The 26289-nt window shown below is 30.8% G+C and overlaps 1 protein-coding gene across 4 annotated transcripts in view; it reads right to left on the bottom strand.

The window, feature by feature from the left end:
* Nucleotides 1-26289, bottom strand: part of ESCO1 (establishment of sister chromatid cohesion N-acetyltransferase 1) — a 50577-nt gene that overhangs the window by 8531 nt on the left and 15757 nt on the right. For 3 of the 4 annotated variants that reach the window (XM_031946547.1, XM_031946548.1, XM_031946549.1), the window contains exons 5-10: nucleotides 24055-26243; nucleotides 22035-22149; nucleotides 19921-19984; nucleotides 17963-18080; nucleotides 15111-15242; nucleotides 2602-2691 (exon numbers count right to left, since the gene is read on the bottom strand). In XM_031946547.1, coding sequence (XP_031802407.1) covers nucleotides 2602-2691; nucleotides 15111-15242; nucleotides 17963-18080; nucleotides 19921-19984; nucleotides 22035-22149; nucleotides 24055-26241 — 2706 coding nt within the window. In that variant the 5' untranslated portion in view covers nucleotides 26242-26243. Of the gene's footprint in view, nucleotides 1-2601; nucleotides 2692-3253; nucleotides 3376-15110; nucleotides 15243-17962; nucleotides 18081-19920; nucleotides 19985-22034; nucleotides 22150-24054; nucleotides 26244-26289 lie in introns of those variants that run through there. The other variant, XM_031946550.1, reaches the window with a different exon arrangement.

Genomic DNA, 26289 nt, shown 5'->3' with positions numbered 1-26289 from the left:
TTAATCTAACGATTCTGGAAAGTATTTGGAATTATACCAAAAAAGTAACTATTTCATTCTAAATAACTATAAAGTAGATAAAGTAGTGATCAGACTACAAAAACATACACAGAAAATTTGTTCAGATTCAATTTCAAAGTGTTTCTTATAAACATAAAGAACAACTGAAGCAACAGGGGGATATTGAGTGCTCATGACTAAACTGTAGCCAACATACTAAAAATGACAATACAATCAAAGTTAATTTACATTTTTAATCCTGTATCAACCAAATCATCAAAGAAATACTTTCTGGAACTTGATAAAGCAACAATTCATCTGGAAAGGCAAAAGATGGAGAATATTAAGGAAACAATGATTAAAGGAAAAGAGATAGGGATAAAGAGGGAAAAGAACTTCCAGATCTCATTGTATTGTATCAATCAACAAAATCATCGAATATTTATTTTTAAAAAGGGGCAAATCAATGTGACAAACTAGACATAGGAGAATAAAAAACAATGGAATGTAATAACCCAGTGTTTAGTAAATTGGAAAACATAAAATTACTTAGGAAAGCATTCCCTAGTTATGAACAACTGAGAAAATTGAAAAACAACCTTAAAGAAATTAGGGTTAGGTCAACATCTTATCTCATATTCCACAATATATTCTAAATTGATACATAACCTTAATATTAAAGATCATATTATTTTTTAAAAATTACAAGAGAAACAGATCATATTCTTCTCAGAGCTATGGATAGGATATGTATTTTTAACCAAACAAGGGATAGAGGCAATTATAAAAGATAAAATAGATAACTTTAGATTGTACAAACCCAAAACCCTTCTGCTTAGACAAAATTAATGTACCTAAGTTAAAAAAGGAAATAGTCAATAGAATTCTCTAATTTGGGTTTGGTATTCAAGACACATTACATAATTAACAGATACAAATAAAAGAACAATAGCCGTTCCTAAAAAGAGCTATGGTCAAAAGATATGAACAGTTGTCAAAAGAAGAAATGCAAAGTATTCACAATGATATGAAAAGAATGCTACCATTAGTAATAAAAGAAATGTAAATCAAAACAATCTTGCTGTTTGAACTCAAATCCTGCAAATTGGGGGGAAAAAATGACAAAAACTGGGAAAAGTCAATGCTGAAAGGCCTATGGAAAAACAGGCATCCTAAAGCATTGTTGGTGGAGCTATTAAATGGTTAAACCATTTCAGAAAGCAATTTGGAATCATGTAAATAAAATAACTACAATATCCATACCCTTTGAAGCAGAAACTCCATTATTGGGCTTTAGTAAAAAGAAAGTTTCCACATACAACAAAACATGTAGCAGCACTTTTTGTGATAGTAAAGAATTGGAAACAAAGTAGACATCCAATGACAGATGAATAGCTAAAAAAAAAAGTGATACATAAATGCAAAAGAATCCATACTGTAAGAAATGAAGAACATGATGAATCCAGAGAATCATGGAGAGATCTATATGAATTGATGCAAAGTGAAATAAGCAGGGCCAAGAAAACAATATATATACACGATAACTACAACAAATAAATGCAAAGAAAAAAAACACATACACATACACAAAAAAATAAAAAGTGTTGCAAAACTGTAAAGAACAAATGTAGCTCAAAAGAAGAAATATCAGTGAACAATTTCACTCCTTCCAAGGCAGGTGAACATTATACAAGTTTTTGGACTTTCCAACATAGTAAATGGTTGTACTAATTTTTTTCCTTTTTCTTTTTTGTCTGTAATGTCAAAAAGCATTTGTTAGATGGGATGGCACTCTAAGAGGGGGGGGGGGGAGAATGTGGGGTAAACTATGATGACATAAAAGACATCAATAAAAAAAATTTTTTTAAATAAAAGATGGTAGTCAAACAGTGGCTAAAGCTGAAGAAGTCAAAGGAAATAAAGACTAGGAAAAAAAGGCCATTGGATTTGGCTACTAGGAGGACACTGAGAGAACATTTTCAGAAGAAAATTAAGGTAAATAAATAAAATTGTAGTGACAGAGGAAGAGAGACAAGGCATTGGCTTAATATATATGGAAGAAATTTTTGCATTCAAGAAAAGGGATGACTGATAGAACAAGGTCTTGGAAAAGACAAGAAGAAATGGGACCAAGGATGGCGGGATTGGGGAGGGATTAGTTTTAGATACCAGGATACTTATCTCATCAACCAGAAAAGGGAAATATATATAATGATTCTGAAAAGTTCTGAAGAAAAGGGGAGGAGTTAAGGAAACTCATGTCAAATAGTTTCTTTCCTCTGCATGAGTGAGTGGGATAAACACATACTTAGGACTAGAAGAGCTGCTAGGGGGAATGAAATAAAAGGGAATAGAGCAAAGTAATCTGCACATCAACAACCAGTAAACACAATCAGAGGTCTCTTCAAAAAGAGAGGCAAAGAGAGATATAATCAGAGAGTCGATAAACTCTTTTGCTTTTGACACATCGTTTAGCTATCTGAAGAAACTGGAAACCAAGAAGAAAAAAAGTTAATAAGGAGATGCATACACACCTAGTTATTATTATAAAACCACCAAGGAAATTTACTGTCTATTCATTAAATTATAATGGAAATTTACCTTTTTAAGTGCATACTTTGGGTCTTCAGGAAGAACCATTATTATCTTTCCATCAGGGTATTCAGCTAAAAGTCTTTCCTTTTTCCATCCCTAGACAAAATGGACACATTCAAATACTTTATTCCATATAACCATTTAAAAGAAAAAAAGCAGTATCAGTTTATCTAGAAATTTTCATCAATATGAATTTCCTTATACATTAACAATTGGTTACAAGGGCATGGCACAATTAGTCAGCCCATTTAAACACACCTAATTAAGCACAATGTAAGTTCAAGTTAAACTCTATTTAAACAAATATACCCTCCCACTTCCTGATTTAAAAAATATCAATATAACATTTCCCATTTGAAATTAGTTCTGAAAGGTCTTAACTCATACTGCATGAAGCCCCTTAATAGTTACTGGTCCCCCAACATAAGTTACCCTTCCCCAGATTCTTGTGAAAAGAACTTAACTCAAATTTATTTTGAACATGGTTACCTCCACAAACACACACTCATGATTTTATGTCTGGCATGCGAAAGACCTCCAGGAGGTTTTAAATGAACTGATTTGCATGCAGTAGCCCAGTATGTAAGGTATAATTTTTATTCTTATTGTTCACAACTATCAAGAGTCACAAGAAGGAGACTATAAAAAATATAACTACCTTCTAAGAATCTAATGGGGAAGGAGGCTACGTTGTGTGTATCTGAAGTTAAACATACTCAAAAAAATAGAGGTAATTAATTCTTCTTCAGATCCACACTCGTGGTGATTAATGAGCAGAACCTGCATGAAAAAAAAAAAAAAAACAAAAAGCCACTTAAATCTATAAGATGGGACTGAACCAGAGGTTAAAACTAGGAGCTTTGAAGTTCGAAATAAATACAGAAGGAATGAGCTGAAAGGGTTGTTCCATTTGTCTTACCAAGCAAAAAGGCCTTTAGAGAAGCAATATTAGTACTTCCTAATAGAATAAACCATCATCTTCTTTCTGAGATCTGTGCTTTCTAAAAAAAGTTAAAGCTGAATGAAACCAAGATAAAGGCTTTTTTAAAAACTTAATTTCATTTAATACTATTGACAAAGTTTAGAATAATTTTGTTATTTAATGAATTGGGATACTATTTTTGTTATGTTGGTTAGAAAGATTCTGTGAACAAGACTTGATGATATGACCATTTGATCAAACGTGAAATTTCTGAGTAAACCCTAAGATTTCTTTGCTAACTCTAATAGCATCTGTAAGGGTTATACAAGTTAAGATCCTATAACTCAGGCTTGATATGCTGTCCTCAAATTTTAAGGAAAAAAGAAAAAAAGCAGAATAGTCTTAGAAGATTTTTTAAGAGAGAAAATTAAGTCTAGATGACAAATTACATCACTATTATACTTTCTCACTCTTTCTTCACTCTCTTTCATATATCCCAATACAAATAACAAAGAATCAGCAAATTAGAGGCACATACACATCACTCTTTATAAACATAGTATTTCACAAATAGTTTTATGAATTCTGAAAATAAAGCTAATTTCCATTAAAAGCTAGAGGTTTTCATTTGTTTAAACTAGAAATTCTTTACTAAAGAACAAATAATCTATTATCTTTTTAAAAAAAAAGTAACACTTTCTAAGCTATTTGAAGACAATCCAACCCTGCACTTTTTTCATTTGGTTCAACTGTTATGTCAATATCACATTCAATTGCTATTATATGATTTGCTAAGCACTTTAAGAAAAATAACGATAGTCCACATTTATGAGAGCCTATTAAAATAATTTCACAGTTAAAATGTAGACCAAGATGAGAAGAATCAAAGTTGAAATAGACCTTAGACATCATTTAGTTAAAGCTTCTTCCAGTTCTTGACAATGAATTTGAGGGTCTATACAAATTATTGTCTCATTAGAAGCTTATAAATTTAATGAAAGTAGAAATTTTATCATAATGTGATAAGACTTATATTTTAAATATAATTTTCCCTTTCCAGCTGACAAAAAAGGCTTTAACAAATGAAAAAGAGAGCAACAAAAAAACAATATACACTACCAACTATGTAACCATATACACTACCAACTATGTAACCAATGGTTTTGTTAGGATTAAATTATATTGTTCATATTACTAATTAATATTTTGAGACTTGAAAAATAGACATTAAATATATTAAAATAAGAGGTAAGAAATAACAAGAGAACTAATTAGCCTAATCTCCAAGGATATGAAACTGCCTGTCTTCTATTTGCCTTCTTTTCAACTGATTAGTCATATACACACACACACACACAAACAACTATGTAGACAAAGAAGACAAAGCTATTTCTGGTCTCTTGAAGGAGAACTGAGTTGAACTCTGTAGTCCAAGATTATCTGGAGACTGTGAAGGATAACTTTGGAGGACACACACACACACACACACACACACACACACACACACTTTACAAGGATATTTACAAGGACTATAACACTTATAACACTTTATCTGAAATCAATTTATTCAGGAATTTTAAAATCATTGCTGAGGGAAAAGAATAAGAAATGATGTCAAAGTGTTTTAAAATGAGAGAGCTCAGGTGAAATAGGCTGAATTTGAACAACATATACAATAGTAACACTATAAAAACTTTGAAAGATTATGCAACTTTGATCAATATAATGATAAGTCACAGGTCCTTATGTGAGACTGAAAAGGAAATATGCTACATACTTCTCGTCACCAGAGAGGTGATATATTTAAAATGCAGAACAGGAAACCTACATTTTTGGACATAGCCAAGGCAGAAATTTGTTTTGATAGATATAAATGTTATGTGGGTTTTTTTTTTTCTTTTTATTGTCAGAAGAGGGAGGAAGGGAAAAAGAAGTGCTAACAAAAATAAGCTCATAAGTGAAAATAAAATCACTATCTCGAATAGTTAACACATTCTGCATCAAAAATGATGTTTATATTCACTCAGGTTAGAATACTTGTCTCCTTAAAATGCTTAGGGCTTCAAAAGTCAGATTCTTTAAGCATTAAAACATCTTAAATTCTTTCATGTTGTATTTACCAATAGTATGTCAACTCATGGGTCATATTTATAGTCCGAAAGAAATCCTTAACATGGATCAACTTTTCTCACTACTCCTGCATAATCATTGTAGAAGCACAAAGAGGCAACACAGGACTGATGGCAATATTAAATTTTTTGTTTAAGTACACTGAAGCAAAAGTAGTACCACAAATATTATCAAAGAGCCAAATGATCAGAAAAGATGAGCCAAACACGTAGAAAAAGAGAACTAATACCCTCAACAATGCCTTAGAAGCCACATAAAATCAGAAAAACAAGCCAAAGACTCCATATGGCAATGAGAACAAAGACCTGGGTTTAAATTTCAACTCTGCAAGTTTCTAACTTTACTGAGTTGGACAACTATATCATCATCTATTTTCTCAGGGCCTCAATTTCTTCATTAAATTAAGGAATTGGACTACATAGTTTTTAAGCCCTTCAAGCTATACATCTAACAATCAATCAACAAATACTATGTGCCAAACACTGGAGGTAGGGACACAGAAAAACCAAAAACAATCTGGTAGGGACACAGAAAAAAACCCCAAACAATCTATAATCTCAAAAACCTTTCTTGCTATATGATTCCCATGGAACATTTACAAGATATGAACAAGCTTCCCACAGGAAGTTAATGCATGGATGGACTGAGAACTACATAGTTTTTAGAAATACTCACAGATCTAGCCAATTATCTGTTTTGAAGATAAGGCAAGAGTTTAATGAAAGAAATACATTAAAACTATCTGTTATAAATGAGATGATTCAGGCCAATTCAAATAAACTGGGGATGAAGAGCACCATCTGCATCTAGAGAGAGGACTGTGAGAACTGAATATGGATCACAATATAGTATTTTTATCTTTTTTGTTGTTTGCTTACTTGTTTATTTCTCATTTTTTTCCTTTTTGATATGATTTTTCCTGTGAAGCATGATAAATGTAGAAATATGTTTAGGAGAATTGTACATGTTTAACCTATATTGAATTATTTGCTGTCTAGGAGAAAGAAGAATGGGGGGGGGAGGATAAGGAACATGAAGTTTTACAAGAGTGAATGTTGATAATATTCTCACTCTATTTGATATTGTTTGCTTGCATTTTCTTTTGTTATTCATTTCCTTTCCTTTTTGATCTGATTTTTCTTGTGCAGCAAGAGAATTATATAAATATGTGCACACATATTGGATTTAACATGTATTTTAACATGTATAACAAATATTGGATTGCTTGCCATCTAGGAGAAGGGGAGGGGGGAAGAAGAGAGAAATCTGAAACACAAGTCTATGCAAGAGTCAATGTTGAAAAATTATACATGCATATGTTTTATAAATAAAAAACTTTAAAAATAAAAAAAGAGTGAACTATCTTTGCATATATTTAGAAAAGTAAAAGAAGTACTATTAAAAATGTTTAAATGTCAAGTGCAGCATACTTAGGTTTTTAAGTGTGTGTGTGTTGTGTATATATCTGGGTCAAACTAACTTTAAAAAAGTAAATACCTAAACATCTCAAGCAATTAATTTTTAAAAGGACTATGTTAGATACTTCTTTAAAGTAACTGTCTTTAGAAAGCAGCCCATGTATAATTCATCATAATGACTTTTATTTTACATTTCAATACAACAATTTGTGACAGCAATACAACCAGACTACTTTAAATTGTAAACTAAACTACCCAAACACTAAAGGATATTCTACTTAAAATTTATAAGTACAATTATTAGAAAAAAATAGTGAAATAAAATGGGTCTTAATTACTTTTTTTTTTTGGATCTTAAAATTCCTAATCTAGATTTTGATAATGGCCTACAAAGCTTTAAAGAGCTATGTTTAAAAATTACCCTTCAGTTTTTACAATGCTATGATATTTATCTACTGAAGCATTCGAAAAGAATAAGAGAACTTCAGGTCTTAATTTACCAGCCTCATTCCATGAGGTATGTTAACTTGTATACATAAAATTTTCCCCTAAGAGAAGGAATACATTACAATACAAGAAAAAAGAATAACTCAAAACTGCTGTAGACCTTAGATATAATCTAGTTCAGCTTTCATGGAAAGTGATGTCCAAATTACCTTGAAGAAAATCTATCTTGTGCTTTGGAAAGTAAGAATTATTACATTTTGCTCTTTAAAAAAAAAATAAAACATAAATTCCTCAGAAAATATATGTCATAATACACCCGCCCTTTGTAGTGCTTTTTACTGACATAATAATTTTAGAATCCTGGAATGTTAAGAGGTAGAGATAATCTGTTCCAACCTTTTAATTTTGCAAATGAGGAAAATGAGGCATTTGCAAATGAGGAAAACGAGGCATACGCAAATGCCTTGTTCAAGAACATATAGTTAAGTGATTAGATCAGAACTCAACTGAGAAATCAAGTTTTCTTTCAACTACCCCATGTGACTTTCTTTAGAATAAAAAAACCAAATTGTCATATAAGTTAACTTAATCATTCAAATATGAATGCCTATATTTTAAGATACTGATATCTTTATAGTTTAAATAACAGATTCTCTCAATATTAAAGTAATCCTCTATTATCAAATATGATATAGAGAAACACCTCTCCCTGGCACTGATCTTCTGTGTGTCTAATCACAAGTGATCAGACTTCAAATGACTAGAATTTAAGAAATTATATACTAAATCAAACCAATGATCCATTAAGCTCATTTTATACCTGATGTAATACTAAAGCATCTACTAGAAAGAAATAATAGTAGTACATTTGCCAATCATACTGAAAAGTAAGGAAACTAAAAAAAAAGAACTCATTTCTATAACACTTTAAAGTTCACTAAGTGCTTAACTTAAGATTCTATCATGGTTCTATGATCTACAATTAATTATTATTTATAGGCTCTTAGCCCTTTAAAGGAAGGTAGTATCCAAGTTAAAGTGATGGACTAAATATAATAAAACACAATGTTCATCCACAGTATCTGACCAGCATCTTTAAAGAGAGAAATACTCAGAAAAGAAACAAGTGCCTAAGGGGCAACCACTACAAATCTAGAAAGAAAAGTGAGAATCTGAAGTAAGGGACAAAGACAAAGTCATTCTGGACCAGAGTACGCAAGGGAAGGGTGATGTCCAATAGGATTGGAAAAACAGACTACACAGGGCGTTAAAAACTAAAAAGAAGAATTTCAATTTTATCTTAGAAGCAACTGAAGTTAAGAGACTTATGATCAGATCTGTGTTTAAAGAAAATTACTTTGGCAGCTGTGTAAAGGATGGCCATAAGATAAGGGTTTTAACTAAGGTTGCTGTATGAGTGGTTAAGCATTAGATTCAAAAGATGTTATGAAAGAAGAAATGGCAAAATTTGGCAACTGACTAGATATGTAGGGAGAATAAGAGTAATCAAGAATGATGCCAAGATTATGAATCTGAGACATTGAAAAGTTGGTAAGGATGTTTGGAAGAGTGAAGAATGTAGAGGGAAAGATTCTGTTTCAGAATTCTGTTTCAGACATAATGAGTTTAAGACAACTCTAGGACATCCAGTTTGAAATGTCAAAAAAAAACAAATGGTAATAAAATGTCCATTTTATCCTCCTAGCTTCAGGGTAATGGAGCTAGGTATAAAAATGTAGAAGCAATCATTATAAAGATGATAGTTTAAAACTCATGGGAGCCAACAAGGTTACCATGAAAGGATTTAGAAAGCTCAGGATCACTCACAAATGAGAGGGTATGTGATTGATGAACCAGCAAAAAACTAAGGAGTGAATCAGAGAAGTAGGTGAACCAAGATAGACGTGTATCATAAAAAGCTAGAAAGGAGAGAAAGAAGGGAGTGATCAACAGTGTCAAATAAAGCATATAGTTTGTAAAAAGGACTATGACAGAGAAAAGACTAGAGCATTTGGCAATTTAGAGATAGATCCCCAGTAAGTGTGGAAAGAGCATCCTGTCTGAAATAAGTGATGAAGTTAGAAGCTATCTTGCAAAGAGCTGAAAGGACTGAAAAGTGTGGAACTAGAGGCAAAAAGCATAATTAGCTTTTTAAAGATGAGAAAAAAGTTCTCTTTTTAGGAGAGATGGGTGATAGGCTTACTGGGTATTTTAAGGATGGGGAAGACTTAGATATGTAATCGGTAGGGAAAAAAAACAATTATCAGGAGGTTGAAAATTCAAGATGAATAAGGAAAACAATCTGCTAGAAAAGAAAGGGTCCAAAATAGTACAACAAAGATAGTGCAAAGGGTTTACTAGTTCAACAAACTTATTGAAGGAATTGGGATTAACCTGGAAAAGATTTTTTGGATGCAGGAGAGTACTGGGAGGGATGTATTAATTTCTTGAAGAGAGACTGTTTTTTCTTTGGATACTCCATAATACCTTGAACAGTATCTTACATACAAGTACTTATTATTGTGAAAGATTTTTTTAACACTATTGATTAGAAAAATGCAAATTAAGACAAAATTGAGGTACTTCACACTTCTCAGACTGGCTAAAATGACAGGAAAAGATAATGATAAATATTGGAGGGGATGTGGGAAAATTGAAACACTAATGCATTGTTTGAGTTGTGAACTGATCCAACCATTCTGAAGAACAATCTGGAACCCTACCCAAAGGGCTATCAAACTGGGCATACCCTTTAATTAAGCAGTGTACTGGGCCTATATCCCAAAGAGATCATAAAAAGGGGGAAAAAGAGACCCATATGTGCAAAAATGTTTGTTGCAGCCCTTTCTGTAGTGTCAAGAATGAATGCTTATCAGTTGAAGAATAGCTGAAAAGGTTATGGTATATGAATGTAATGGAATATTATTATTCTATAAGAAATGACCAACAGGATGATTTCAGAGAGGCCTGGAGAGACCTACATGAACTGATGCTAAGTGAAATAAACAGAACCAAGAGAACATTGTACATAGCAACAAAAAGACTGTATGATGACCGAGAGGAACTTCGTTCTTTTCAACAATGAGGTGATTCCAATAGACTTATGAAAGAAGAACCATCTACATCCAGAGAGAAAACTATGGAAAATGAACATGGATCAAAGCATAGTATTTTCACCTTTTTTTGATGGTAGTGTGTATCTACTTGTTTTTTTTTTTCTTTCTCATTTTTCCCCTTTTGATCTGATGGTTTTCATGCAGCATAACGAATATGGAAAAATGTTTAGAATGGTACACATTTAACCTAAATAGACTACCTAAATGAACATAAGGTTTTGCAAAGGTGAATGTTGAAAACTATCTTTTCATCTATTAGAAAAAATAAGTTATGATATATGAATGGAATGGAATGTTATTGTTCTGTAAGAAATGATGAGCAGACTAATTTCAGAAAAACCTTGGAAGACTTACATGAATTGATGCTGAATGAAGTGAGCCTAAACAAAAGACTGTATAAAGTAACACGATTATGCGATGATCAACTATGATGGACTTAGCTCTTCTTAGCAATGCAATGATTCAAGACAATTCCAATACACTTTGGATAGAAAATGCCATTAGCATCCAGAGAGAGAACTAATAGAGATTGAATGTAAAATATATTATTTCCCCCCCTCCTTTTTGTTATTGTTTCTTTTTTCTTTCTTATGTTTTTTTGTTTTTTTGCTTTTGATCTGATTTTTCTTGCACAATTCGACAAATATGGAACTATGTTTAGAAGGATTGTACATGTTTATCTATATCACATTGTTTGCTGTCTTGGGGAGGAAGAAAAAATTTGGAATATAAAATTTTACAGAAATGAATGGTAAAAACTATCTATATATTTGAAAAAATAAAATACTATTAAGATTAAAAAAAAAACAAACCACCAAAATATGAAAGATTTAAGGAGGGGGAGATTAACCCAAGAACTTCATAATGAATCCAAATGCTATTCACATTAATCATTAATAAAACTAAAGGTGATTCAGGACATCTAGTGGGAGTTTGAGGTTACAACTGAGAGGATCTGGGACAAATATCTCACTTGGCCATATAGAACAAAGCTAAATCTGTCCCCAAGTCATCTGGAGTTCCTTTTCCTACAGGAACTAATATTTCCATATATTAAGGAAGCTTCTAGGTCTCTGCCAAAAAACAATTATTATGATCCTTAATAAGGGAACTCATCCTAAAATTTCCAATGGTTTAGTCCAAATGTTTCTTTCCAAACAGTATCCAAAAATCAGAGAAGAGAGGATAAAGAAAGTGAAGAAAGAAACAGTGAGAAGACTGTTGTATGACCCCCAAGAAATTTTCTAGCTCTAAAGTTATGATTTATCAAGTTGTTTTCACAGAAAGGAACATGAAAGAAAGACATCAGAAGTTTAATGTTTTAGGAGGTTAAAAATTATCAAAAAAACTAAGAAGATTTTTATTATGTGCACATGATTTAAATATTGTTGATCTTATAGGAAGAAAAAAAGTTCTACTTTAAGAATACTAATACATGTATTTAAGATATATTTTAACATGTTTAACATGTATGAGACTGCCTGCCATCTATCTAGGGGAGGGTGTGGAGGGAAGGAAGGGAAAAGTTGGAACATAAGTATTTGCAAGGGTCAATGTTGAAAATTACCCATGCATATGTTCTATCAATAAAAAACTATTTAAAAAAATACTAATCCAATTTCTAGAGAAAAATTTTTTTATGCTTCAATAATCTATGATTTTGTCAATAAAGAACCTATACACTTTAGTAATCAGTTTTTTAAGTTGCTGTTAAAGAAAAAGAATTCAATACCTGGTAGTCCAATCTCTGCTAACAAATTACTCTGAGAGACCCTGATCTTCAAACCACAAACATAATCCATTGACAAGAACATAATCTGAATGCCTTTCTATTCATTTTGATTAATGAACAACTCACGTTTGTACAGAAAGTTTTAGAATTTATAAAGGATCCAGAAAGAGTATCCACTATGCTAACATAGCCTTCAAAAACCACAAGACACCTAGGATCCACTAGCCACTGTGATACATAGTATAAGTTTAGGGGGAGAAATTCTTAACATAAGAATTATCATCCCCTTTGAACACTGTTTTATTGCTGCACTCTCATCACAATATCCATAATCATTATTCTGGGGGACTGATAGGGAAAACTGCTTTTCACATCTCAGCAGACAGATATTAGGTGCAAAAGGAGGTCTAAATTAGCAGACATGGCCAATGTGTTCATTCATTTGGCTTATTTTATGTGTTACAAATAAAGACATGTTTTATGGGTTAAAGAAGGAGAAGAGTCAGTGGAAAATAATAATTGCATAAAAACAAAAGCATTAATAATTTGTAAAGATTCCTAATTAAATAAAAAATAGCTGAATTATCCCTTTTATTTTGGACTTTAATATCCTTTAGTGTAACAAAAATACTGAATAGTTTAAAAAGAATGTAACTTTTAACAGGACTAATAAGGCCAAAGCACTAAACTCCTTTTTTTAGCATACTCTTCACTTGAAGAAACACATAAAAAAGGCAACACAGAAGATAAAAACAAAATCAATAGTGTCAATGGACAAAATTATCGAAATTTATTTCTGGTTTTATAAGAAATCAAAGCTATGTGTTTTCCTAAATACAGTTTGGGCATTAATATTTTCACCTTCTTAAAAACTAAAAAAATATTTTTATTAGATTTCTATTTTTCATACTACACGTATATATGAAATAGAAAACATAACATAAAAAGGTAAATAAGAATTTGGACCTCAGTGCAAAGGAAGACCATAGGCCAAACTCAATTCCTTCTCTCAAAGTTAAAAAGAAAATGAAACAAAAAAATTATATTAAAAAAAAATTTGTTTAAACAGCAACCCTTAGCTCTGTCCCATCAATTTAAAAAAAAAAAAAGAAAAAGAAAAAGAAAAAATATCCTTAAATTCTTTTTGGAATCTCACCCTCACACCCCAAAATCGTAGCTTATTGAAAAGGTCAATTTTATTTCTTTTTACGTAAGATAATCAACTGAGTTAACAAACTCTAGGAGATGTGAAATTACCTATTACTAACTCAAATTCTTAGTTCACTCCACAAAATGTTTTAAAGCAAAACCTTCAATTCTGTTCTCAGAAATGTACTCTTATTTTTTACTTCAATGAGAATTTAACACTAATTACATTAATACTTGCATTTGACCATACCATAATGGCTTTAGTAACAATTTAAATCAAATTGTAAATAAATTTTAAACTATTTTTCAAAGTAAAATCAAGTGAAATATATTCACTGAAAATGAGCTGTAATCCAAAGTCACATATATTATACATACAATATGTATAAAAAGATACATATATGTATGTATATTATATATATTTTGCTTTCTTGGCAGGTTACAAAAAGGATTCTGGAACTGAGAAGTCCCATACCAAAACATCACTTTGTTAAAGATCAGTGATACAAGCAAATTAGGAAAAGTTTCATGAAATAAATCTGTGTCTTTCAATTGATTCTCCATAATGAGCCTTAGAATTTGCTTAGCATATTTGAGGAGAAAAAAGTTAGAAACAGAAAAAGCCTTAACTTTTTTTGTATCTTATAAAGATACAAATTTTATGTGAGGGAGATAACTAGATGACTGAAGTAATGTGATTATTCTAGGTCTTTTAACTTAAGGTAAAATGGCTCTAACTTGGGCCAGAATAAGAACATCTGAATAATTATCTACTGTTAATCTGAATGTTTACATGAAATGAGAAGGTGATCTCAGTTCAGATATCCTGGAGGTCTTGTCTATGTGAGTGTACAGTACTGAAGGTAACATGCATGTAAATATGGATTCCAGTTTGTATTTCAGATTATGTGGGAACAGCTTTAGTACATAAAATCGCTATTTTCACAAGATATCTAAAATAGTTCAAAATTGCTGAAAATTTTCCTACATTAAACTCAAATGTAAAAAAATTACCCAATATTCCTAACATGCATACATATAAAGAAAAAAATATAAAATTTTCTTATACCACTAAACTGGAGTAAAAAAAAAAAGAACTTTTAACATAGTTTTAACAAACTTTCAGAAATTTTAACTAGTAGAAAAGTATTTTTCTACAGAGTAGACTCTTATAAAGGCAAAAGAGAAATAATGTAAAAATCATCTAGATGCTATTTTTCAAAATATTATTGTATACAAGATACAAAGTTGTTCCAAGTCATTGGAGTATTAAGTTGGGATTTTGATATCTTTCTAAACTCATAAAGAAAGAACTAAACAGGTGGAACAACATTATTTCCCAAAGAAGCCCAGAACAAAGGCAATAAAATGCTTATTTAAAACAAAACCTCCACCAATACTGACCAACATAAGTAGTTAATTTCTTTTTTTTTTTTTTAAAAAGTCAGTTTATTCCAGAAATTGTATGTTTTATTTTATGTAATTATAACTGGAAAAATATATAATATTATTTTAAAGCCATTAAAGAATTAATCTTTTTGAGAACTTATTTCACTAAAAATCTGACCATTTACCCTTAAAGAACCATGAAATTCTCTTACCACATATTTTACAGCACTAATAAACTGGTTGTGGAATAGCAAATGTTGTGTCTCATCTTCTGGATTTGAAGCTGTGTAAAGCATTCCACAAATATTACAGGAAATGGCTCCAAATCTTTTTTGTCCTGCATCCTAAGAATAATACAATATGTTACTCAAAAATTTCTGGGAAACTGAATACAATGTATAAATCTAAATATAATAAACTATATAAAAGATAAAATGTGGAGAGAAAAATGGGTAAAGTCAAAAATGAACTCTAAAAAGAGTAATTTGGAAACCATATGTAATAAATGAACTAAAAGTTGTTCCATTTAATATGTGTGGAATTTTTTAGAAAAGAAAAGCAGTTTTAAAAATATAATGGATTTCTTTTGATGTTATCCTCTAACAATTTAAAATGAAGAAATACACATAAAAATCTTAGGGCCTTATCATTAAGTTTAACAATATTTAGAGTCCAAATATTCTGTAATGATGAAAATCTTTTCTGAATGAAATAATTTCATGCATACATCTACAATGTAAAAAAATTATAACCAAAAGAAAAATGTTACTACCACATTATGGATTCCACATACAAAACATTTGAAACTTAATTCTTTTTAATATTTTTCTGTTCAAAAGAACTTTTACGAAAAGGAAATGATAAAGGCTGAAGTGGATAGGAAAAACAAGGACACTAAAAACACTGTTGAGGAGTCCAACCAATATGGAGAATAATGTGGAACTATGCCCAAAGGACTACAAAACTACATATAAGCCTTTGACTCTATCGTACCCTGAGTATAAACTAAAGTATAATTTTTTCACTTTATTTTTCTTGCTTTTTTCCCAACATGGGAAATACAGAATATAGAATACCTTTTTCAAAAAAAATGAAAAAAATTAAATTAAAAAAAAAACTATGTTCAATAGTTTTGCCATGGAAATTGTACCATTCTGATATCACCACAAAAACTTGCATTAAATAAATAAATCAATAAATCAATGAGTATTTATTAATCTTTGTACTCATATCACTCAGTCCTTGAATAGTGACTGTTGATTCACTGATTGAAACAATCCCTACTCACAAGGGAACTTTTATTCTAAGGGGAAGAGGTCAACTAGAGTACATACAAAAATATATATAGCAGAAAGTAAAATACATAAAGACAAATATATGCAAAGAAGTTGAATACAAGTTAATTTAGGAGAAAAGAAAACAGCAGCTAGAGAGATCAGGAAAGGTTCTATGTTGACAATGGTGAGTGACCCATCTTAAAGAAAAAGTGAGACACTCAGATGAAGTGAATTTCAAGCAGGGTACTGTCAATGAAAAGATAAGGAGATGTGAAATAGAGTACCTTGTGTAAGCAAAAGAGGGAAAGCTAATTTGACTGCATTTAAAAAGGCTGTAAAGACAGATTGCCCGGGGCTAAGCAGAGGAGTTTCTATTAATAATAGAATAGCTAATAGGAAACACTGGAATTGGATGAGATTTGAGTAATAACTAAATTACAAACTTTACACAATGGAAAGATGCAGGGTCTGACAAAAATTGGTCAGTTTGGAAAAGGGAGAAGTTTAAAGGAAAAGAGAGTTCAGTTTTAGATATATTAAGTTTAAAATATTTATAAGATAATGCTTCCTACATAGAATACAAACATAAGCAAATATAGTTTCTGCCTTCAAAAAAAGCTTATAATACAATTTTAGGAATAAAACACATAGAAATGGAGGGGAGCATGAGAGCTAAAAAATAGTTACAGCTTGGTGTACAGCATAGTGTAGAGATAGCTAGGAAGTGGTACATGGAAACCTATTTCTAGGCAAGAGAAGGTAAAAGCTCACCTGTTATAATTTTAATTTTTAACCAATGTAAAGATGGACTCTAAAGCCTGAATACCCTCAGGTTGCTCACATAATTGATTACAGAATACAAATCATTACATAATAAATTTTTCACTGTCCTCTTTATTACTATCAAATAAATTTCAATGACAAAATCAAGTTAACAAAAAAGTAAAGTAATAAAAAAATACAAAAAAGTAAAAAAAAAAAGTACATGTTGAAGGGAATGTGAGAAAAGAAATACATTAATGCATAGTTAAGGGAACTGTGAAAAAAGCTAGTTATTCAGGAAAAGAATTTACAACAATGTCTAAAAATTCACTAAGTGGTGCATTTGACAAAGCAATAGTATTACTGGGCCTATACCTCAACAAAAGATCAGATTTTAAAAAGGACACATATATGTACAAAAATATTGCATATGGTGTCCAAAAAAAATGGACAATAAAAACGTATCCACCAAACGGGAAAGGGTTGAACAAATTATGAAACATGAATAGTAATATATTATTACTGTTTGTAAAAAAATGACAAAAGGAAAAATTTAAAATTTTTAGAAACTTATTTGAACTGATAGTTAAATGTGCATAAGTGGAATAAAAAAATTCATATAACATATCATAAAGCCAAGTAACTTTAAAAAACTTGAGAACTTCAATCAGTCCAATGAACAACCATATTTCCACAAGACTAATGATAAAATGTACCACTTTCTGAGAGAAAGGAGGTAAGACTTGGGTGCAGATGAGACATCTACTTTTTTGGACATGGCCAATGCATGAATTTATTTAGTTTGATTATATTTCTTACAAAGATTTTTTTCTTTTTTTTTTCCCTAATGGGAGGAAATAAGGGAGAGAGAAGTTAAAGAGAAAATAGATTTTACTTGAAGAAATTGGACTTAAAAAAAAAAAAAAAAAGTCAACCATATGTGAAAATGTACTTATTGTTACAAGAGTTGGCTAGGAAATTATAGAGGTGTATATGGAAATGACTAAGATAGAAAAATAACTTACTATGATCAACTGCTTATCACCATCCTTCTCTGCTTCTTTTAGTTTTAAATCTTTTGAAATCTTTATTTCCAAAGGTGAATTGCAATTTGTTGATGATGAATGGTTTAGCAAACTCCCCCTTCAAATTTAAAAAATAAATTACACAGAATTTTATAATTCCTAGTAACGTCAAACATTTTTTAAACAATATAGCGTTTATTATGATGTTCATTAATAAATAATGAATTCTAAGAAAAGAGATTTTTCTAGATGAACGAGCACGCTAATCAAGAATCTGAAAGTGATACACGAACTGATGCTGAGTGAAATGAGCAGGACCAGGAGATCATTTTATATACTTCAACAACAATACTATATGATGACCAGTTCTGATGGACCAGGCCATCCTCAGCAACGAGATCAACCAAATCATTTCCAAAGGAGCAGTAATGAACTGAACCAGCTATGCCCAGAAAAAGAACTCTGGGAGATGACTAAAAACCATTACATTGAATTCCCAATCCCTATATTTATGCACACCTGCATTTTTGATTTCCTTCACAAGCTAATTGTACAATATTTCAGAGTCTGATTCTTTTTGTACAGCAAAATAACGTTTTGGTCATGTATACTTATTGTGTATCTAATTTATATTTTAATATATTTAACATCTACTGGTCATCCTGCCATCTAGGGGAGGGGGTGGGGGGTGGGGGGTAAGAGGTGAAAAATTGGAAAGAGGTTTGGCAATTGTTAATGCTGTAAAGTTACCCATGCATATATCCTGTAAATAAAAGGCTATTAAAAAATAAATAAATAAATAAATAAATTTTAAAAAAAAAAAAAAGAATCTGAAAGTGAGCAGATGACCTATTGTGCATTTTTCAATCTTGAAAATTGTTAGCTTTATGCTTATTTACTCTTTCAAATACGTGCAATAGTCTTTCAAAATATATGTACATTTTCATATGATTACAGCACAAAAATAAATCTGCCATAAAAACTGGAAAAAAACTATTCTAGAAAAACTGCAACACTTTTTACATTTTGAGAATTTTAAATAATTTTTTTTCAGTTTTCATTAATGTGATCAAATACATCAGCTAATAATAATCTCAATCATGATTAAAAAAAAATTAAACTATGTTTTAGCTGGTGTAAGGAGATGATGGATAAGAAATTCCCTCTACCAATGCAGATTAAACAAGTGTTCTGAAACTTAATTTTAAAAGTTACTTGCAATACTGCATAAGGAAGGGATTTGCTCAGCATTACACAATCTCTGTAAATGAACTTGAAAACATCTCCTTGCTCTAAAGTTAGGTGTTCGGTTCATTACACTACAACATCTATCATCTTTTAGCTTCGGTTTCCTCTTATTGAACTTGATTTTTCATCTACCTAACTTGTCAATTTGCTACAAGTATTCTTCTGTCAAACACTATCATTATAATTTTTTTCTGCAGGAATTTACTTTCTTCTTAAAAAACAAAAGATAAAAAGCCTTGCTGAACATCTAAATAGTAGTTCAAACTGTAATACTGGCAGAATGGTTAAAAACTAGAAAATGAATTTGGATCAGTTTCTCCCCCAAGGATTACCAAAATACAGGTTTAGAGTCAGTTTACAATGTTTCCCTTTTATTTGATTCTTTAATGCATTGTTCAATATATAACACAATGCTTTATCAAATTATAAACCAATTAAGAAAGGCAACATGGTATAATAGAGAGCTAATTCTAAAAAGAGCTGGTTCACATTTCACCTTAAATAAATATTGGTTCTGTGAAGCCAGATTAATACTGGGTTAACTTTGTGAATCCAATTAACTTGTCAGTGACCCAGTAAGACTATAAGATACAAAGCAGCTATACATTTCCACTGGTACAGTACACATTCCTCTACCACCCCAAAATTTCAATATGTCATAAATAGCTTGAGAATTCATCTTTTCATCTAAATAAAGATAACACCATTACCTGTTATCACTGGTCTTAGACATTTGGTTATTAAAAGTGTTTATCAGCTGCTTAGGAGTTATATCTGTAATTTAATATTAAAAAAAAAAAGATCACAATCTTAGCTACTTAACAATTGGTCAAACTTTACTACATAAAGTCAAAATGTTATACAAGATAAATTTATGATTATTTAATAAATTCATTTAATAAAATCATTAGAGTCTTTTTCTTTCCTACTAATAGACAATAAAGTTATATTGGTTTCATACAATGGAAATTGTAAGAATAAAGAACAAAGAGTAAGAAATCTAAAATTATCCCTGAATAAAATAATTATAATTGAGTTATACATTTTTAAAAATGAACTACATGACAAATGTTTGAAGAGCAACAGGAAGCAAGTATGTTGATGCAGTATCATTGAAATTGTAACATGGTCCAGCCATTTTGGAAATCAATTTAGAGTTATGCTCCAAAAGTTACTTAATTGAACATGCTCTTTCATCTACGGATACCCATGACTAGGTCTATACATCCAAATAAAGAGAAAAAGCTTACATGTGTACAAAAAAACATACAAACAAACCTCAAAAATCTTACAGCAGTTCCTTTTGTTGTGGTAAAGCATTAAAAACCAAGCAAGTACCCATTACTAGGGGAATGATTAAACAAATCATGATATATGAATGTAATGAAATACTATTATGCAATAAGAAATTAAGCTCATTTCAGAGAAATATGGGAAGACTTTTATGAATTGATGAAGTTATAGTAAGCAGAACCAGAAGAACAATTTATACTATAACATCTATCTGGTAAAAATGAATATTGTGAAAAAACAAAACTCTGGGTCAATGCAATAATCAACACAATCCCAGAAAACTGACAATGAAAAACGTTGCAAACTCATGATAGATTTGTGAGAAACACATTTTTGGACATGCCCATGTGGACATTTGTTTTGACCATGTCTAAATAAGAGATTTTGCATTTCTTTCCCCAGCCGCCAGGAGATGAAGGAGAGTGGGACAGAGAGAAACAAATGTTTGAAAATTGTAAAAAAAAAAAAAAAAAAAAAAAAATCTTTTAAAAAAAATAATGGCAATGAGAGGCATTAGAAAAACAAGGAAAAACACCAAAAAATTAAACAAAAAAGTTTTATAAACAATCCTTTTCTATTCTTTGTATAATGAAATATACTCATGTTCATTATATTTAAATTTATAATTAAAAAATAAAAACCTGCTCCTCAACTGATCTACTAATTTTGGGATTTATTCTATTCTTTTTAAGAAAATACCTCAATGGTGAAAAATTGGAACAAGAGGTTTGGCAATTGTTAATGCTGTAAAGTTACCCATGTATATATCCTGTAAATAAAAGGCTATTAAAAAAAAAAAAAAAAAAACCTCAAGAAAGGTACCTGTCTGTACCTGCCTAGGTTTTCTCTTTTGTCATAAATGCACTTTTAACAGAATGATAATCATAAATTTCTTTCTCTTTAACTGCCAATATAGTCAAGAAAACAGTGACCAAATGGTTCAAATAAGATTATTTTATCAAGGAAATAGGTTTCACCAAGATTACAAGTTTTCTCTAAGTTGTCATTCATATTTGTGTGATCAAAGTGGAATCATTTCTTAAATTTATTAAGAACCTAATATTGAGTTAGCATTATACAAGTACAATTTCAGTAATTGAAGGTCATAATTGAGGATATGAAGTAATGAAAGACAAATAAAGTTCATATTTTTTAATGCTCTACAGCTGCTTACTGACTAGTTTTAAGAGTATTATAAATATTCTGAAATAAAAACAAAAACTACTAGAATAGAGACTAAGAAGCTCTCAGAACACAAACAAGAATAAATAAGCAATATAAGAATACTTTATACTTTAGATAAAAGCACAAAATGTTTAATATTCTGGAAAATGAAATCTCACTATAAAAGGCAGCACATATTCTAGAAATAAATAACCTGTAAGTCTAAAGTATTTGTCTTAATGCTTAATGAAGTTAATGCTTAGTGAAGTTAAAAAGTTTTTATGGAGGAAGATTTTTTTTCCTTTAATATGACGAAAGTATATCTGAACCTTGATAAATTCAAGTAAATTAATTTCAAAGTATTTACCTGGAGATTTATTTTCTGCTGTGTCATTTTTGGCTTGATTAATTAGAGGTGGCACTACTGCAGCACTTTTCATTGGAGTATTTTCTGGACTAGATTCCAAATATAAGCTGAAACTCTGAACATATACAATTCAAAATTTTAATACATTCTGAATCAAACCATTTCTCCTTCTGTATTAATTTCTGTCCCCTAACCCAAAGCACGAGATGATAAACTGATTAAGAGTACATAAAGAAAAAATTAATTTTATATTCACAAAGAAATTCACTCACTAATATTAAGAAAGTCCTTCAAAAATACAAGGTTCATGAGTTATTCTTACTCTAATAAACTACAAGTTCAGAGAATTGGTTCTTTCAAGAATTGTCAATTCTAAAAAAATTCAGGATAATCTAAAAAACCTACATCAACTCTGGCACTGTTACCTTTTCCCCAATTATGACTTCCTCTTTCTTCAAGGGTTAGTGGTCTATGGCACAAGTGACAAAGAACAACATTTGAAACAACCAAGTGGTTTGGCACAGGATGGACTAGATTGAATGAGCTAGCCTTAGAAGCTTACGGCTGACTTAATCAGACTTTACTATGATCAAGAAAGGAGTTTGGCTCTGGCGATTTTTCCTTTCCCTTCCTATTCTTCCTGAGGTCAGTATACCCCATTCTTATACCCCTTTTTTTAATCATGACAGTCTTTTATCTTATTTTATAACTGAGGCAATACTATGGTGTCAAATGATTTGGATTAAAATCTGTTTTGACATTTCACGGCTATGTGACTTTGGGAAACTGACAACGTTCAAGACCCTTTCCTTTTCTGTAAAATGGAGTGTAACACTTACACAGAATAACTCAAGAACTAAGATAAAAAAAAGTATGTCTATTGTTAACTTCAAAGTCATCTATGAATGTGACCTGGTATAATTTGTTGGGTTATGACATGGTATGACAATTTACATAAATATCTAGAAAGATCAGAGTAAAACTACTATGATGCAATCCAGTATAGCAATTTTTGTGATGAAATCATCAATGAATAATGATTCTGCTAGCAAAGCAAAATGGCCAGCTCTAGCATATCTCCAGCTAGCATTCATCTTTTAAAGGTCATACTCTACTGTTTCCTTACTAAATTATAAGGGAAATGAAAAAAGAAACAAAAAATAAAAGTACATGTTATGTTCCTTTTTCTCACTCTGTGGGTTGTCCTAAGACACACTGATTTACATTTCAGGCTTGTAGTAATAAAACTCAAGTTCTGAATTATAAAGCCAGATGAAGTTATACAGGGTTTGAAGTGACATGAATTGAAAATCACTTGAAGGAAATGGAAGGTTATTTCACCTGAAGAAGAAATGAATTGGAAGAAATACAGTCACTATTTATAAACATTATCTTATCTGGTCTAAATGATTCCATTTACTTTGCTTGGCACCAGAGGTTGAACCTTTTTTTTGGTCATACATAGTTAAGTCTATATCAATGTTTCAGGTTTTTAAAACCACTTATTAAAATATAACTAAAAATTGTGATAAAAACAGGCTTGTCCAATTTATATTCAATTTAGACAACATAGTTAAAAACAGCAGGTTCAACTCATAGGATTTGATTTGTTCATTATCAAATTATATATTCAAGTATAATTCAGCAATTAAGAGTTATGTGGGGAGTGTGTTAAATGAAGCAGGAGACAAACAGGTTTTCTACAAAAGAATTATAAATAAGGAACCATTAAAAAAACACAAAAAACACTGGAATTTCCAATGAAAATTTCAAGGTTATAAAGGAAGTACCTTCCACTGGTTTTATGATCTTCTTACCAAATTAATGAAGACCTTTACCTGTTCATGTCTTAATTAGTACCTGGTTTGTACTTCTCTTATGCATGTAATCTAATCTTAACAAATGACTTTTTATAAATTAAAACACTTTAATTAGAGAAAATCATGATGTTACTTTGGCCAATTACTTTTTTACCAAGTACCCATGTCCCTCTGATATTATACACAATGAAATTGATTACCTCATCAAGTGTTGGTTCAAGAGAATGTTTCATCTGATTATCCACTGATGGTTTGTGAAGTTTAATTTGATTATCCAACTGACCATTTTCAGTAGTCCTTTCTGTAGTTCTGTTCTTTTCAGTTGTTTTACCATTACTTTTGACTTCTTGAAAATAAATCTCTTTTTGTTTTTCCTCCTGGTAAGCTAAATCTTTGTCATCACATGGTTTCAGTATTAATGACTGGCTCTGACTTTTTGGAAGATGCATTTCTGAAGCTATCAGATGAACTGAGGTTTGTGGAAGTTTAGGTTTAGTTTTTAAAAGGTCCAATTTAGGAGTAACTGGAGAACCTAAACTATTCTGACGTAAGTGGTTGGCTTTCCCTAGTTTAATTTTGGTCCATTTGGATTTCTTACTAGCTAATCTGTTTAAACCATTTAATACACATTTTACAGGATTGGCTTTTCTACTGGGGAAGAAACGTTTGCACTGAACATTTTCACTTGGTTCCTTCTGAGCAATCATTTGTGTTTCAATTTCAGTCAGCTCCAACTTTGTTGGCTTCTCATCCTCTTTTCCACCTTCAATTAATGAAGATTCCTTCTTCACCTCAACTGTATCTGACTCAATTTCACCTGCAATTTCTTCACACAGTTCAAGGATGCTAAAACGTTTTGTCTTTACAACTTCCTCTGAAGGTTTATCCGTGTTTCCTTCAGGTATTGTTGTTTGACAATTTTTTGATTTTGTTCTACTTTTCAATTTTGGATGAACTAGCTCCTTCTTGGTAATTTCTTCATTCCGTTTTGAAATCAGTGAAGTGGTCACTTTTGCTTTTTTGTCTTGGGAAGAGATGACAGGCACTGAGTTTTTTTCTTCTTTTTTAATTTCATGCTGATGATCTTTTTGAGATCCTTGTTTGCACTGAGGATCAGAGGCACCATCTAATTTATTATTTACCTTGCTTTTCTTTCTTTCTGGTGAATTTGATACTTCACTTGCTGTGCTTTCATCTTTAGAGCTTGAGCTTTTGAGTTTTCGTTTCAAATTATTCTGTGTAACTTTAATCTTATTAAGCTTAGTTTTCACTTTGTTACAGGACTGTCTTCTGTTAGTTGATATACTTTGCTTTACTTCTAGAATTTGACTTTTAATTTCTCTGCTACGCAAGGACTTTGTTGAAACATCAGCCAACTGTTGCAATCTTTGTGATCTCCTATTAAGCTGTTCATTCAACTGATTGCCACATTTTGATTTAGGAGTTTCTTTAACTGATTTTTTCTGAGGTTTCCTATTTTGTCTTGGTTCTTGTGAATGTTTCTTCACCTCAGTTTTGTGAATGCAGTTACTAGACTTTTTCTCATTAAAGAAAGCCTTTGTTGACCTGGTGGCCATGTGTGTTCCTAGTTCGTATTCATTTGTTTTATAGCCACTGGAAGATTTATTCAATGGTTTTTCTAATTCTTTGCAAGCTGATTTTGTTAGATTCCTCTGAGAATTTTTAATTCCTTGTCCTTTTTTATTGTTAGTTTTTACTATTTTAGTTGATGCAGCAGAATTGTTTTCTTTTGATTTTCCCTTTGTAGATTTCATTTCTGATTCAGAGCTCCTTTGAATAGTTTTTTTTGTCCGTGTAGAATTTAATACTGAATGCCTAGTATTTTTGGTGTTCTCAATTCCAGAACTGTTCTTAAAATCTGTTTTCAACTGACGTTGACATTCATTTTCAAAATAAATTTTAGTTTCATTCAAATTAGATTTCTCTGTCTTTCCTGGGGTATTACTAGAAATGGTATGATTGGACTCTGAAGGATTCTTATGTTTTATTTTGGTTGATTTGAGGGGGGTCTGAGGAGAATTTATCCTATTTGGAGATTTTAGTGCCGATTTTGTTAATGACAAAGATTTATGGGTGGTTCTATTTAATTCAGGCTCAGATTGTGACTTTTCAATTAACTTAGCTTGATAAGATGACCTAGCAAAATTATTGGTGGTTTTATTGGTCACTGACCTGTCAGTTTTGACAAAGGTTTTGGGAGATTTTTTCTTCTGTATTTTACAGTTATTTGACTTTGATTTATTTGATACATGTTGTGTTTCAAAGTTTCTCTCTCTGTTTGCTGAGTTTGTCAGTTTGCTGTTATCTAGTTTCCTCCGTTTAGCAGAATGTTCTACTAGTGTAGATTTCCTTTTCTGTGCTGCCATTTCTGCAAGTTTAAAAAAAAAAAAAAAAAAGCTTTTTTTTTACAAAGG

This window comes from Sarcophilus harrisii, chromosome 1 (genome assembly GCF_902635505.1).
Source record: "Sarcophilus harrisii chromosome 1, mSarHar1.11, whole genome shotgun sequence".
Lineage (NCBI taxonomy): Eukaryota > Metazoa > Chordata > Mammalia > Dasyuromorphia > Dasyuridae > Sarcophilus > Sarcophilus harrisii.
The sequence above is the reverse complement of the archived record's forward strand: the minus strand, read 5'-3'. Positions and strand labels throughout refer to the sequence as shown.